The sequence below is a fragment of the Tribolium madens genome, unplaced genomic scaffold (assembly GCF_015345945.1).
Source record: "Tribolium madens isolate multiple individuals breed KSU strain unplaced genomic scaffold, Tmad_KSU_1.1 Scaffold_11;HRSCAF=98;Tcas5.2_LG3b, whole genome shotgun sequence".
NCBI classification, from domain to species: Eukaryota; Metazoa; Arthropoda; class Insecta; order Coleoptera; family Tenebrionidae; genus Tribolium; species Tribolium madens.
In genome coordinates, this window is record NW_025400975.1 from 26507 (window position 1) to 41392 (window position 14886).

The following is a 14886-nucleotide window of genomic DNA, read 5'->3' on the forward strand; positions in this document are numbered from 1 at the left end:
TTCGATGTTTTTTTAACAAAATTAACGATGATGAAGTGATGTAGGTGGTTAACTTTTGTGTTTGTAGTTTGTATTTGTTTATGTTTTATGCAAGAATTGTAAAAAATATGTTTGTATTTGTATTTTTTTATGTTTCAAAAATTTATTATTAAAAAAATTAGTAAATGATTTTTTTTTCAATAAAAAACATCGATTTTTTTAAGTATCGATGTTTTGGGGCGATATAGGTATATTACATCGATGATTTCTTATTCGATCATCGATATCACAGAACATCGATATATATTTTTCGATGTTCCCATCTCTCATACTGTCAAACAGTGAATTAAAATTATCGCGTGAAGGCGTCACGGGTATAGTTGCCCTGCCTAACCACTCGCGATTAAGGAAAAACAATTCAATTCAACGATTTGTACGCATAAACACTAACATCTCATTTTAGAATGATTTAAGAAGTAATATACAATAATTCAACTTGCTTAGAAAAATAGTTTAATTTTTATAGAAGAATTTTTTGACATCTAGCTGCGATGCGACATACGTCTTTAACTTGTACCAACGCTTATTTGATTTTCCGGAAAACTTTGAGATAGCAATTTTAAATTTTGTATAATGGATTGAAAAATATTCCTGCCAAATTACAATCATTTATTTTAAAAAACAAAAGAATAACGAATTTCTTATCATCTTATCATTTTTAGCAGTTACTGAGAGAGTAAGTGATTGATTACGACGACGTGATATTAAAAAACGTAATAACATAGTGAAATCCAGTTCTACATAAATAGTTTTTGAGGGAGATGACAAGACGTTGTTTTAGGAAAAGCCAACATAAATCTACAACCACCAAGATATTTTTAGCAGGTGTTTGTTACTTTTTCTTAGTTTTGGGGGTGGTTAAATTTTTTTTAATATTAAAAATCAATTTTCAACTAACAGATTTACATAAATTGTCGTTTTTTCTTGATTTCGTCAAGATTTGATTTCATCAACGCCAATATAAATCTACGAATAAATATTTATTAAATTGCAAAAGAGTACTATTAATTTGTTGTATTTATTTATCGTCATATGGTATAATTAAATTTATAAATCTAAATAGCAAAGTAAAGTTTAGTGGTGACCAATAGGTATTTGTGTCGGATTACATGAATTTTCGATGACAATGGAACAACACCTACGGCCTTCGTTACATAAAAACAGTTTACAATTAAATTATCAGGAGCCAACGGACCATGAAAAATTTTAGCTCAAAAATGACAACACATTTCCAGAGAGGAAATGTAATCAACATGGCTAGAAAAAAATATGAGGAAAAGAAACGGTGACGATAAATAAAAAAGTTAATTCGTCTTTAGTCAACATTTTTTTTTTAAATTAACTTAATAAAGCACTGGTCACAGTTACATATCCCACCTGTTATTGGTTTATGCTGATAATTAGTTTCATTTATCAAAAGGAAATTTTTGGAGAAATAGAAAGATAAACAATCTTTGATCTAGGATTTCCATCAAGAGTAGGGATAAGTAAGTTATAAGCACGCTTTAGTTATATCTTTAAAGTCGGCTTGCAAAGGTATGTGTCGGGTCAGTAGTGTGTGCATTGCAAGCAAGATCATTAATTTGTTGTATAACTCAATATATACAGGTATGTTTATAAACACTCACATGTGGCATTTTTTTTTGCTTTCGTTTTTTGATTTAATTTAATTTTTTTTATTTTTTAATAATTATGTATTATTTATTCAATTAATTGTATTAACACTGATACAAAAATTAAATTCAGTCTAAATATATTTCAATTTATGGACTAAACAAAAAATTCATAAACAATTATAATTGAACATAAAATTTAATTGAAATTTTTTAACTGTTTTATGTAATACAATATCAAATGTAAGTTGTTCGTATTGAGATTAAAGCAAAGTGGAAAGTTTTTTCTTAGTTTGTTAATTTATGTAAACAATAAATTAAAATTTTTATATTTTACAATTTCAAGTTTAATCGTTTTTTTCGTCAACCTTCGCACCGTTTTTCTTAGCATCCAAAAACAATCTCGCAGTTCGATTATCGTGCAGTGTGTGGTGTTAAGACGGTGCTGTTAGTGTAAACATTAAAATTGTTCTTTCGGTCGGGCTTTTTCGAAAAATTCTGATAAATGAATGTAAGTAATCTCAGTTTTTTATCCTTTAAACTATTTAAGTCCCAGACAATTCAATAAACGTAAGTTTTTATTCTCTTCGTATTTAAAAATATTTGCTTATCTAAATCTTATTTATTAATTATTATAACTAATTAACGTCTTTGTGACAATGACAATTTCTTGTTTCTACTACTGACGTCAAAGTACTGTACTTGCATTTGGTGTTGCATTCTGTATAAGCCAATAATTGTTAATTTATTAATTAATGAAATAATTAATTGATTTATAACTATTTAGATTGGAAATAGCATTTATTTAATTAATTAATTTTGTCGGCGAAAAAATTTCCATTTTCTTTTTTGTTTTTTAGACGTTCTTTTGGTCCTCCTAATAATAATACTGCACTCTTGTGCATCTTATTATATTGTTCAAGTTAATAAATTAATTAACTTCCTGCAATTTGAACTGCAATTTTATTATTTAAATCGGGAGTGTTTTTAGACCGTTGACTTCTCAAATGCACAAATTAGATTAAGTTTCCCAACTAATAATAAAATTGGGACAAAATAAAAAACTATGAGAAGAAACGTAGACAACAACGGGCTAAATATATCTTATCTGCTGGTTCAAAATTTTATTTGTTTTTCCGTGTTTTGAAATTACTTTGAAATATCATTTGTTGGTATTTACTATTTAGTAATAGTTTTTTCGACTTTTCTAATTGTTCCGTGTTTTGAAATTGGTTAGAAATAGTTATCTATTCTACGCATTATCTCACCGAGTAGATTTTTAAACTACGAGTGTAAAGAGTGGTTTATCATCCACGATTTACACTCAAACGAAATGAATACAACATTTTATTCTTCGAATTAGACTCAATGAGGCTTAAACTTGCTTTAAATCTGTTAAAAATAATCTGACGTTTCATATTGAGAAATGCCAAACAGTTGTCAAAACTTCCTTACACGGGAAAAACCGTAAATTTTGACAGTATCGAAGAATAAAGTAGTTTTTTAGTAATAATAGTTTTTTTGTAATTTATTTTAAAAATAGAGAAATATATCTCAAAATGGTTAAAACAGTAGTGTTTGAATAACCATGAGGATGATCTTGAAATCTTTGAAGGTAATTTGCAAACGTAGTTAGTATTTATTATCAACTGATAAAGATATATTCTAGTAATGTGACACTGACATTTTCACCATATTTTAAAAAAGGAATTTATTGATTACATAATATTTAATACTATTTTACATAATACTATAACTTTTCAATGTTGATATACAGGTGTCGAAAAAAACGTTAAAATATTTCTTGGAAAGATTCCTTATCTCGAAATAAGAAAAAAAGTTTATATAGACCTATGTCCAGAAATACTTTCTGAGAGAGTTAGAGCTAAAATTCGTAATTATTGATAGGAATAAATTTATTGATTACAAAACTCATTGATTACAAAATAAATAGAGGATTATTCATAAATATGAAGCAATATTTGAACCTCAAAAGTAACTTATAAAATTATGTAAATTTAAATAATAACTCGTGTTTGATTTCTATTGATAAGAATTTTACAGCCCTCTGAATGTGGCTATAGAAATTTACTTTTTTTTTGTAATAACTTTGGAATCATTTGCCTAAATATAAAATTTGGAATAGGTACTTGCGAGAACATCTTTTAAACTAATAATCACGAAAACCGGATACATCTACTCAATTTCCGGTTTCAGCGGTTGCAGGTTACATTTTCTGTGTTTTTCCGTTTTTTTGGCCTCCTAGCACTATTTTTTTATTGCTTAAATCTAAAGAGTAATCAATTTCGATTAAAAAACGCATAACCTTTTATACCACTCAAATGGACCGTTTTAAAGATATTTTAATTTAAAGTGAGGACTACACAACGCTGAAACTGAAAAATATGAATTTTGAATAAGTGGTATCCACGGCAACTAATGACCAGCGTCACATAAATTCTTGCTAGGCATCTGTTAACTTTGACGATAAATTTTTGTGATTTTTTTTTATGAATTAAATGCTACGAGATCCATTTAGATTTATTCTAAGTTATGTTTGGAGTCTGAGGTAAACTCTTTTATTAAATATTTTCGATTAATCGTCTAATAATCGTCAAGTTGACAGATGCCTGACAGCAAAAGATGTTACCATGGTCATTTGTTGCCGTGGATATCACTCATTCAAAATTCATACTTTTTGCTTTCAGTGTTGTGTGGTTTTCACTTTAAATTAAAATATCTTTAAAACAGTTTATTTTCGTGGTATTAAAGGTTAAGCGTTTTTTATTCAACTCTATTGTTTTGACCAAAAAAAAATGAATGTTAAGAGGCCAAAAAAACGGAAAAACACAGAAAATTTGACTTGCAATTGCTGGAACCGTAAATTGAGTAGATGTATCCAGTTTTCGTAATTACTAGTTTAAAAGGTATGTTCTCGCAAGTAACCATTCCAAATTTTACAATATTTGGTCAAATGGTTCCGAAATTATTACAAAAAAAAAACAAATTGCCATACCCACATTCCGAGGGGTGTAAAATTCTTATCAGTAAACATAGGACACGAGTTATTATTTAAATTAACATCATTTTATAGCTCATTTTTGAGGTTCAAATATTGCTTCATATTAATGAATAATACGGAATATTTTTTTTTAATTATTTATTATTTTAGTTTTTGAATTTTAAGAGTTCTTAAAAAAAGATTGTAACATATTTCAAAATGTAATAGTATGGACCAAAATAAAGTCATAATAAATATGAACCCGTAAAGTAACGGTTTCAGAGATATCGAGAATTTATTTGCAATCTGTTGAAGCAATAAATAGAAGCTTTTAGTAAAAATTCTAAAAATTTTCACATTCGATACCTCCAAAACCGTTATTTTTCGGACCAATGTTTATTAAGACTTTTTTGTTTATTTTGGTTCATACTATTACCTGCTTAAATATTTTAAAACCTTTTTAACACTCTCTAGGTAGGACAAGTAATTAATTAATGATGACCTACTTTATAATTTGACAATAAGCAACAGTGATCATGATTTTATGACTTCATTGTGTTTTATAGTATTTTTTAGGAGTTTTTGGGACAATTATTTATTGAAATAAGAATTATAAGAATTATGTATTTTTACTAAATAATACAATTCACTAAATACAATAAAGTGTAAGATAAGAAAGCACAATCATTTGGCAGAAATAGTTATTTGTTTATCAGGGCCGCAAAATCTCGGCTAATGCATCGGCATGATAGAAATGTTGAAAAAATTTTATTTATAAGAATTTTGAAATTATGAGGGTTTAAATTTTACACTTTTACACTGTTCTGTCAGATAAATAATTTTACATGTTTTTTTCTGCACACTATTAGAAAAGAAGACAAAGAAGCTGCATCTTAAACTTGAACTATTTGTGGTTTTTATTGACCAAGACTTTTTTACTTTTATTAAATAATTATAAAAAAACAACAAACAATAAATAGTGATAAAAAAAATTCAAATGACAAAATTTTTGACATGTTCCATGTTCCTGGAATCTTATCTTACTTGACATTTTTCTCTGGGTTGCGAGTTTTGAAACACTCTTTGTATTCGGTACTATTTTTTATTTTTAACCACTTATTTTCGGGAAATGAATTAAATATAATACTCGGCTTTGCTTCATCCAGAAACAGCAACATTTGTGTACAAAAACTGTACTTTAGATAACTTTAACCAAAATGACTAAATTATGAAAAAAACTTAGGCAATTTTTAACAATTAAAGTACAAGGATTTTTTTTTAGCTTCGAGATTTTGCTATAAATTATTGTTAATATTAATGTTTATTTGTAGTATGGAAATGTCCAGCAATGCCCCTTCAAACAATGTCAAGCAGCCATGGTACGGGTCAAAGTCAAGTTGCGAAATGGACACAAAAGATAAAAGGTACATTTAGAATTGTCAATGCAAGATGTTATTAAGTATTAACGCCACCGATTTTAGAGTGTCAAATAGTTTAAATGGTGACCTGATTATTTAATTTGGTGACAAATATTCAGTTGTAGTAATTTGTGCTCATTGTTGACGATTTTTATCAAAATTTCAAATGACTTTCTATTTCTCTTTTGCAGCAATGAAAATGTATTTATGACTTTTCAGTCTAAAGATCCAATCATTTCCATTCCCATGCAAGAAAAACACCCCAAAAAAAAAATTCCAGGAAGCGGGGGTGGCCACGGACATGGTATTTCCGTTGAACATCCTACGTCGTAAGTACGAGGAGGTAATGACTTTCCGTTGATTACCTCTATTTTCCTTACATAATTCACTTGGGTTTTTTTATTAGCCTTGATAGCTCTGATACATTTTCTTCTTTTCTAAGGTATGGTGAGACCTTGATGCACCTTTTCAAAGGGAATGTCGGATCAGGGATTTTCGCCATGGGAGACGCGATCCGGAACGCCGGAATTCTCGTTGGACCCGGAATCGTTCTTTTGTTAGGGATCATTTGTGTTCATTGCCAACACTTATTGGTAAGCATTAAAATAAAATAAATGTTACATAACTGCACATAAAAGAACATACAATGACGGGACACTGAATTATTTGCCCATGGTTTAATTTAAGTGTCGAATAAGTTCCGTGTAACCTTGACTGATAAGTAATATCACACAACGTCAAACACTGGCGAAAATTACATTTGCAAAGTTTTTGTTTTTGAATCATCAGCAAACTTTGTTATTCATTTAATAAAAATTAAAAACTCTTCAAATAAAACACCTATGATTCTGAAATTAAGTTGGCAAATCTGATCTGATCTGAAATTTATAATTTATAAATTTGATCGACAAATTAACTAAGCCCGAATTATTTTGCGATCTATAACTATAATTAACGTTTAGTGTACAAAGGTAACAAAAAAATTGACGGTATAAAGTACTATTTTCTAGTCTAGATATTAGTATACAGGGTGATTCTTGTAAGGCCTACATTAGAAACTTTTCAACTTCCAGTGTAGCTACCATTTTGAAATTTTACACGCGACCAAAATCGACCATTCTTGATTCAACTAAATTATTTCCAAAAGGCTGAACATCCGACAGCGTTGCTAGCCCAAAGAAATTAAATTCACCAGATCTGAGCCGAAAAAGTTACCATACTTACATCTATTTTTATAAAATTACAAAATTATGTTTTCTAATACTGTCGAAGGTTTACGTTTTTACATAAATCTCGGAAATATGTACAAAAATGTGCTTAAACGCGCGAATAAGGCAAAAATAACTCAATTCTTGGTCTAATTCTATAGTTTTTTTGGCTTGTTTTTAATGAAGTTTTGAAAAATATTGCAAAAAGACTTGAAAAAGACAAAAATAATGTCTAGATTTTGTGTTTTTTTTAAGATTTAATACAAACTACGAGTAAATCGAGCAAAACAAGCTAAAATAATACCAATTTCAATGTATAATGTTAAATTTTTAGCTAGTTTTAACAAAATTTTTCGAAAATACTTTGTATCTATTTCAAAAACATATTTAAACACTTAAAAATAAAAAAAAAACACAATGTTTGTTCTAATTTAGTGAATTTTCGGATTCTTTTTAACAAAATTTTGCAAATTTTTTTTCTGGATTAGAAAACGTACTAAACGCTTCTAAAAAAGCAACAAAAATTTTGCAAAATGGTACGTACTAAAATGCTCCGAAAACGACCAAAAGAATGTAATTTTTGATCTACTTTGGTGATTTTTTTATTCTGTTAGATGAAATGTCATAAAAAAAACTAATAAAATCATTTTCTCAACTATAATTTTATTAATTAAAATTGGTGGCATTTCCTATTTTAATTTTGCTATTTTGATCAGCATGTAAAATTTGATAATATTGCATGATACGTCTTTGTATTTATTAAAAAAATCACAGCTCCTGAACTTTTTGTAATAACTGAATAATTTTGTTTATATTTGATACTCGAAGGTTTGAAGAATGCAAGGTAGTTTAAGATTGCTAACTGTCAAATTTCAAAACGAATATGATTTTTAGAACTTGATGATTGATAATCCCAAAACTGCTATGTAACTCGTTATTTTAATGGAATAACTATTTTCTTAAAGAAATCGATTTTTATGAGGACTTTTGATAATTCACTTGCATTTAACTTTTTAGTTTTAATATTAATTTAATTTCGTATGTTACACAGAGATAGAAAAAAACATTTTTGTACACTTTTAATTTAAAGGTTGTACATTATGCATAAACAAATCTACTTTNAAGACATTTATTTTTTGACATTAGACATTTTTTTATGTCTATTTAATGATACGGATGATCTTGTATATCTTATATATTGTTTTTTAATAATTATTTAGTAAAGAAAAAAAATTTTTGCCAATAAACGCCACAAATAACATTAAGCAACATTACAATTTAGGATGCAGCTTCCTTGTTTTGTCTTCTAATAGCCTGTAGCAAAAAAAATTAAAAAAATATTCTTCCAACAGAAATAAACAGAGTCAAAGTGCAAAATTTAAATTCTCATAACTTTGAAATTTTTATAGATAGAATTTTTTAACATTTTTTCCATGTTCCTGGTATCTTACCTTAGACGGCATTTTTCTCTGGGGCGCGAGTTCTGGCGCATCCTGTTTACATTTACCAAGTGTAGTTTAAAATTGAATTAATTTTTGTTTTTCTTTTTTTATATTTTTTGAAATTATTTTTAAGATGTTAAACAAAAAAGAAAAGTGCAAAGTAAGTTTCTTAACATGTGGTTATTAGAAATGTCACTCATAAAATAATTTGGGTAATCACACAATGTGGATTTACCAACCTACGTGTCATCAGCAGAAATACTTTAGTTATTAATGTTTGTCCATGTTCTTGCGATCTAATAACGGGATGTTAGCAATTTTGTTACAATTAATATTTAAAAGCAACCATTCTTGTAATCTTTAATGCTTGATTGATTTTTCCGCTTCAGCAAAACTTCAAAACTGAAGGTTTTATTATAAATAAACAATTTGTTAAAGTGAAACAATACTGAATTTATGAAAAATGTGAGGAGCATACAAATGAGTAATTTTTTGATCTTTTGATAAAATTAATGGCAATTTTATAATTGCCATAAAATCTCTTTGATACGAAAGTACTTCCTCGTACATACAAATTGACAATTATTTCAAAACACCTCTCTCAAAATAGGTAAACAATATAAATTTTTATAGTCTCTGAGGAAAGTTTCACTTTTTTGTCTCCTATGGCAGAAATCTATTGTTGCCACACGGGTGTGGTATGGCCACGAATAAAAATCCAGATAAAACTAGAACTCGTAATTACATGCGTTATTTTGCGAAAAATATCACCTACACGCAATCTTCGTGTTAATCAAATAATTATCTTAATAAATATTTCCTGGTGTGAATTTTTCTTCACTTTGCTTGTTTTAGCAATTTCATGTCTTTATAGCAAATTATGGTTGTGAACGGAATACTAATAAAGATATTGTATGGATCTCTAGGTCTTGCTTAATCAGAGTACTTGATCATGTTTTCCGCGTATTATACGTCATATCATATCATGATTGACAATTGATTTTTGTTCTCTTTTCATATTTTATTTGTGAAGTGAGCCAAGGCCATTCTCAAATAACAAAATAATGTTTTTTTATCAAAAACTTTTGTTTTCTTATTGTTATCATTTATTGTTTTCTTAACTTTCAATGATCTATTGAATTCTTCAATCAGTAATTAGTACAAGTTTTGTCACCTAGTAATACTTGTGATAATAGGTAAAAACTATTATTATTTTATCAAGACATTGTAAATTTTTTGCATGATTTTACACCAAAATTACACAATTGGATAATAAAGAGTTATTTACCTTGTACTTGAACAATTTTTTTTTTGATTTTGTATTATTTATTTACCTACTTGTTTTATAATAAATATGTATTTGATGTAACATTTGGAGAAGCTATTATGATTGCTAATTACTTTAAGGAAATATTTTATTTCTATGTTTATCGGTTACACAGGTATCTTTTGAAGAATGCATGAAAAACGTAGGTAAATTATTGTCAAGGTTTTTCCAGAATACTCAATTGAAGGGAAATGTTTAGTATAAAATTGTAGTAGTTAAGTACCGAAATAGTTAAGTGGACCGAATAGAGTTGTAGATAGAGAAAAAAATCCAACATTATACAGAGTGACTATAAATGATTGTGACAAAAGAAATATTAAAAGAATATTAAAAGAATAATATCAATAATTCTGGGTTGCCAATAAATTTAGTGTCACAATCATTTACTCTGTATAAATCATTAAAGGAACGTTTAAATTTGGTCAAAAATTATAATCATTTATTTTACTTTTATATTTTTTTTTACTTTTACTTAAAACATTGTTATATTATTTAAATCTTCGAATGCGAAATCAAGACGCAAATTTATATAAAACCTTTTTTTTTGAACACATGCCAAAATTTAATTTTTATTAACTTTGTGTTTTTTTTTTGAAACATTACGTTTTATTCTCAACTAAATAATGCCTGTTTAAAATCTAAAATTAAAATTAAATTTGTTGCAGTTTTAGTTACATGCACACACTTTTATTAATGAAGCTTTTATAAGATATTAATTACCTTATAGAGAATGCATATAAATGATTGTGCCAAGAAATTTATTGCTTACACTCAATTATCAGTTATTCTAGTTAAACCGAGTGACTGTAAACGACTGTGATTTTTGTCACAGTTTTGCTAGCAACAAACTTGAAATTTTAATTTGTCAACTACGAAATATAAGCGACACAGTTTTATACATTTTTGAGCCGTCACCTGAAATAATCTAATAATACAGACTAAAAGAATTAGAACCATTAATTCAGTTTGCCAATAGATTTTTTTTCATAATCATTTACTGTCACTAAGTAATTGGTATACGAATATTGCACTGTCCTAGTTACTGGTAAAAGACGAATTATTGCAACTTTTATTAATGAAGTTTTTATTATAAGGTATTAAATTTGTTTTTGTGGTTGCAACCAAATTACGTACACTTATCTATATATTAAAGTAAAAAAAAAACTGTAAAACTTTGTCATGCATTTTTGTTTTATTGTAAATAAAATATGTTACATGTTTTGTCTTTTTAACTATTTTTTTTATTACCTCTACCACAGAATATAAAAATGCATTTTTTGATAATGTTTTTATTTGCGTTGGTGACTAGAATGAATGTTTCAATTAGGTGCTTACAGATAAGATTAAGGAAGCTGAAGTATCGGAATATTACATTTTTTACTAATTAAACGCCTTCGAGTAGATAAATTAAATTCAAGGTTATTTTAAATAAGAATTGGGAACAATCTTTCATTCTTAGACACAATTTTTTTATCTGTATTATGCTCATTGTTCGTTGAAATTTTTAGTTAATTGTCAATATTTAATTATAATTAATAAAGCTTATGATTATTAATTTGTTTTTTCTTGTAATTTCAGTTATCAGCGGCCTTAAAAATGAAATCGATGAAAGAAGTTTCCGTCCCTCCAGATTTTGCCGAAACAGTGGAACTCTGTTTTGCCAGTGGTCCTCCACCAGTGCAAAAAATGTCAAAAATTATGAAAAGACTTGTAAATGTGTTTCTGTGTATAACCCAATTGGGTTTTTGTTGTGTCTATTTTGTTTTTATATCTGAAAACATTAAAAAGGTAATGGCACGTTTTTTTTTTTGCAAAAAATAATCTTAATTTATTTAGGTTTTGGATTACTATGGCTATGAGTTGGACGTCCATTTTCATATGGCAATAATCCTTCTGCCAATCCTTTGTACGTCTCTAATTCGTAACTTAAAATATCTTGCACCGTTTTCTACTGTTGCTAATGTCTTCATGTTGTTGGGGCTCATCATTACAATTTATTACACAACTCAAGATTTACCGGCGTTTTCAGAACGAAATTACTATGCGGAACTATCGCAATTACCGCTTTTCTTTGGGACTGCAGTGTTTGCCTTTGAAGGAATCGGACTTGTAAGTTGTAAAATTCTAGTTATTTTTTAAACGAAAATCACCAAGTCAACACTTTTTTAACCTTAGAATTTTTTTTAAAACAATTAATGTCTACAAACAGAATTCAGTGTTATTAACATTCACAGAAACACACTGCAAGTAAGTACAATGTTGTGGGCAACAATGCAATTAATAAAAAAGCATGAATTTACAGAATAAAAGCTATTTTGCAAAATACAAGCAGGAATTATAAAGATTGGCAATAAAATAAATTTTATGTAATTTGTCGAAATTAGCTTGAGGTTGATACATGTATGTTGTAATTTCTTCTTCAACTTTAGGTTTAAAATTCTTCAACTTGTTCAAAAATTTAATTGCGTATTTTTCATTCATGCTTATTTTGTATTCTCGTCAATTTCTTGCTGAAAATTAGAGTATCTTTAGCAAACCTTTATTACAAATTTTAACGGTACCTACTTTTAAAACTCAAATCTCTAATAAAAAGCATCCCAAAAACATACATTCTAATATTAGAATTTCAAAAACTGTGAATTTAGCTTCTATAACATCCTGATTTTAAATATAAATATACTTCTAAAATTCATTTTAAATAGATATGGGAATAATGAACACAAACACAATTTAAATCCGACATACCAAACTGTTAAACAGTATAATAGTGTTAAAATAAAAGTCTATAGTGTGTCGGGCTTAAACTGTGTTTGTGTTCATCTTTCCTATATCAAGAAGATCCAACAACAAGTAGTTTGAACAGAAATTTTTATTTTATTAAATTCTGTATTAAAGAATTTCTATAATGTATTTAAAAGTTTTGATTCTAGAATCTAGGAAATTTAAGTTAATTATTACAGGTTTAAACACGATTTTAGAAATAACTATGTAATTGATTTTTGACACTTTATTCTACCGGGTGAATAAAAAGTACGAAACCAATCGTTTTTGTATAAACTAATTACCTACTTTATGAAAAAAAATATTAGTGCAGTGTAAAGTACGTACTATAAAAATAAAATCGATTTTCAAGAATAAAATTTTCCGAAATTCTTTTTAGTTTTCGAGTTTAGCAACAAAAAAATTTAATTCCAATCTACTATGAGAATTTTTTTAATTAAAGATTATGAGCTAAAAATGTCTTCTAACTAGATAAAATGATTCTTTATCAAGTAGTTTTTTTAAATAAATTTTTAAAATTGCCTTCCAGCACATCACAAAGACAAAGATTTTCCCAACATAACTGATGCAGTTGTTTCATACATTTGGACGTAAGAGAACACGTTTATTTGTGCATATAATCAGCTTATAAAAGATTGTTCTCCTAAAAAACCGCGCGGACCCTTAGAGGCTGAACCCTTAGAGGCATAAACCACAACAAAAAATCTTTTCCATTGTAAACGTCATTTCTTATTGAACAGTATATTTAGTTTGAAGTATAGCTCAGTTACCGATTTTACTTTCAATTCAGTATGTTGCAAAATTATTTACTTGTATTCAAATTACAATACTTCTAGAAAGCGGAGGTGTTGCAGCACATTTTATTTTATTTTTAATACTTAATTCTCATGTCTGTCATAGAAATAGCCCAAAAACAAAACATTCTAGACTTTCAAAAACTTTACACTAAATTCGTTTTTAAGAACAGACGTTTCCATTTTTAGAATTCAGATATTTGTTTTCTAGCTTAAAATATGATGCTGTTCCTATTTTGCTTGTACATACACTTTTCACATCCAAATTTCCTAAAACCGTAACTGACAATTTCCTCTATTAAAATTACCAAATTAAGACTATTTGATATTTCTGTTTAAAAAAAACACACTAAATTTTTGATTTAAGGTCTTGCCGTTGCAAAACGAGATGAAGAAACCGTCTGATTTTAAAAAACCATTTGGAGTTTTAAATGTTGGGATGAGTGTAGTCACTATTCTCTACATTCTAATTGGTTCTCTCTCGTATCTAAAATACGGCGAATGCATAAAAGGTAGCGTTACTCTTAATTTACCAACGAGTGATGTGTAAGTTAAAAAAAATAATATAATTCAGAATATAACAATTTCATTTCAGATTAGCCCAGTCTGTGAAAATAATAATTTCACTGGGAATCCTTTTCACTTACGCTCTTCAGTTTTATATTGCTGTTGAGATCATGTATCCAAATGTCCAAAAACTGTTAGGACCTGTCAAGTATCCAGTTTTTGCCGAATTAACTTTTAGATCTGTTTTAGTTTTAATAACATGTAAGTGTTAAAAGTTTTTTAGTGTGATATTGACAGTCGAATTTTAGTTATCTTGGCGGAAGCCATACCATTTTTGAATCATTTTATTTCGCTAGTAGGAGCTGTTAGTAGTTCAACACTAGCGTTAATCTTTCCTCCAATTTTGGATCTTGTAACCAGCTACAGTTTCGGAGATTTGAAATGTACAACAGTTATAAAAAATGTGATAATTTTAATATTTGGAATCGTGGGATGCGCTACAGGAACTTACGAAAGTATAAATTCCATTGTGAAGGCTTTTAACAATGACGAGAACGAGAACCCAGACTGTGAGCAATAAGTGACGTTCTAATGGAATAGTGGTTGTATTTTAATTATTAATTTATTATGTATATACATGTGTATCATAATTCAGATAAACATTTTACCATATAAGTGATTCTTTGCGTTTTGTAATATTTGATTAGTGATAAATATTTTTATGAATGATATCTCTTTTTCTTTTACCTTCCGATT

The 14886-nt window shown here is 27.8% G+C and overlaps 1 protein-coding gene across 1 annotated transcript; it reads left to right on the forward strand.

Moving 5' to 3' along the window:
- Window positions 1-1538: 1538 nt before the first annotated feature.
- LOC123006779 (proton-coupled amino acid transporter 1-like) lies at window positions 1539-14859 on the forward strand. The gene is made up of 9 exons (XM_044401552.1): window positions 1539-1647; window positions 5985-6077; window positions 6263-6400; window positions 6514-6664; window positions 11627-11836; window positions 11885-12157; window positions 13991-14169; window positions 14219-14391; window positions 14439-14859. The coding sequence occupies exons 2-9, from the start codon at window positions 5986-5988 to the stop codon at window positions 14708-14710; spliced, it is 1488 nt and encodes a 495-aa protein (XP_044257487.1). The 5' UTR covers window positions 1539-1647; window position 5985; the 3' UTR covers window positions 14711-14859.
- The last annotated feature ends 27 nt before the right edge of the window (window positions 14860-14886 follow it).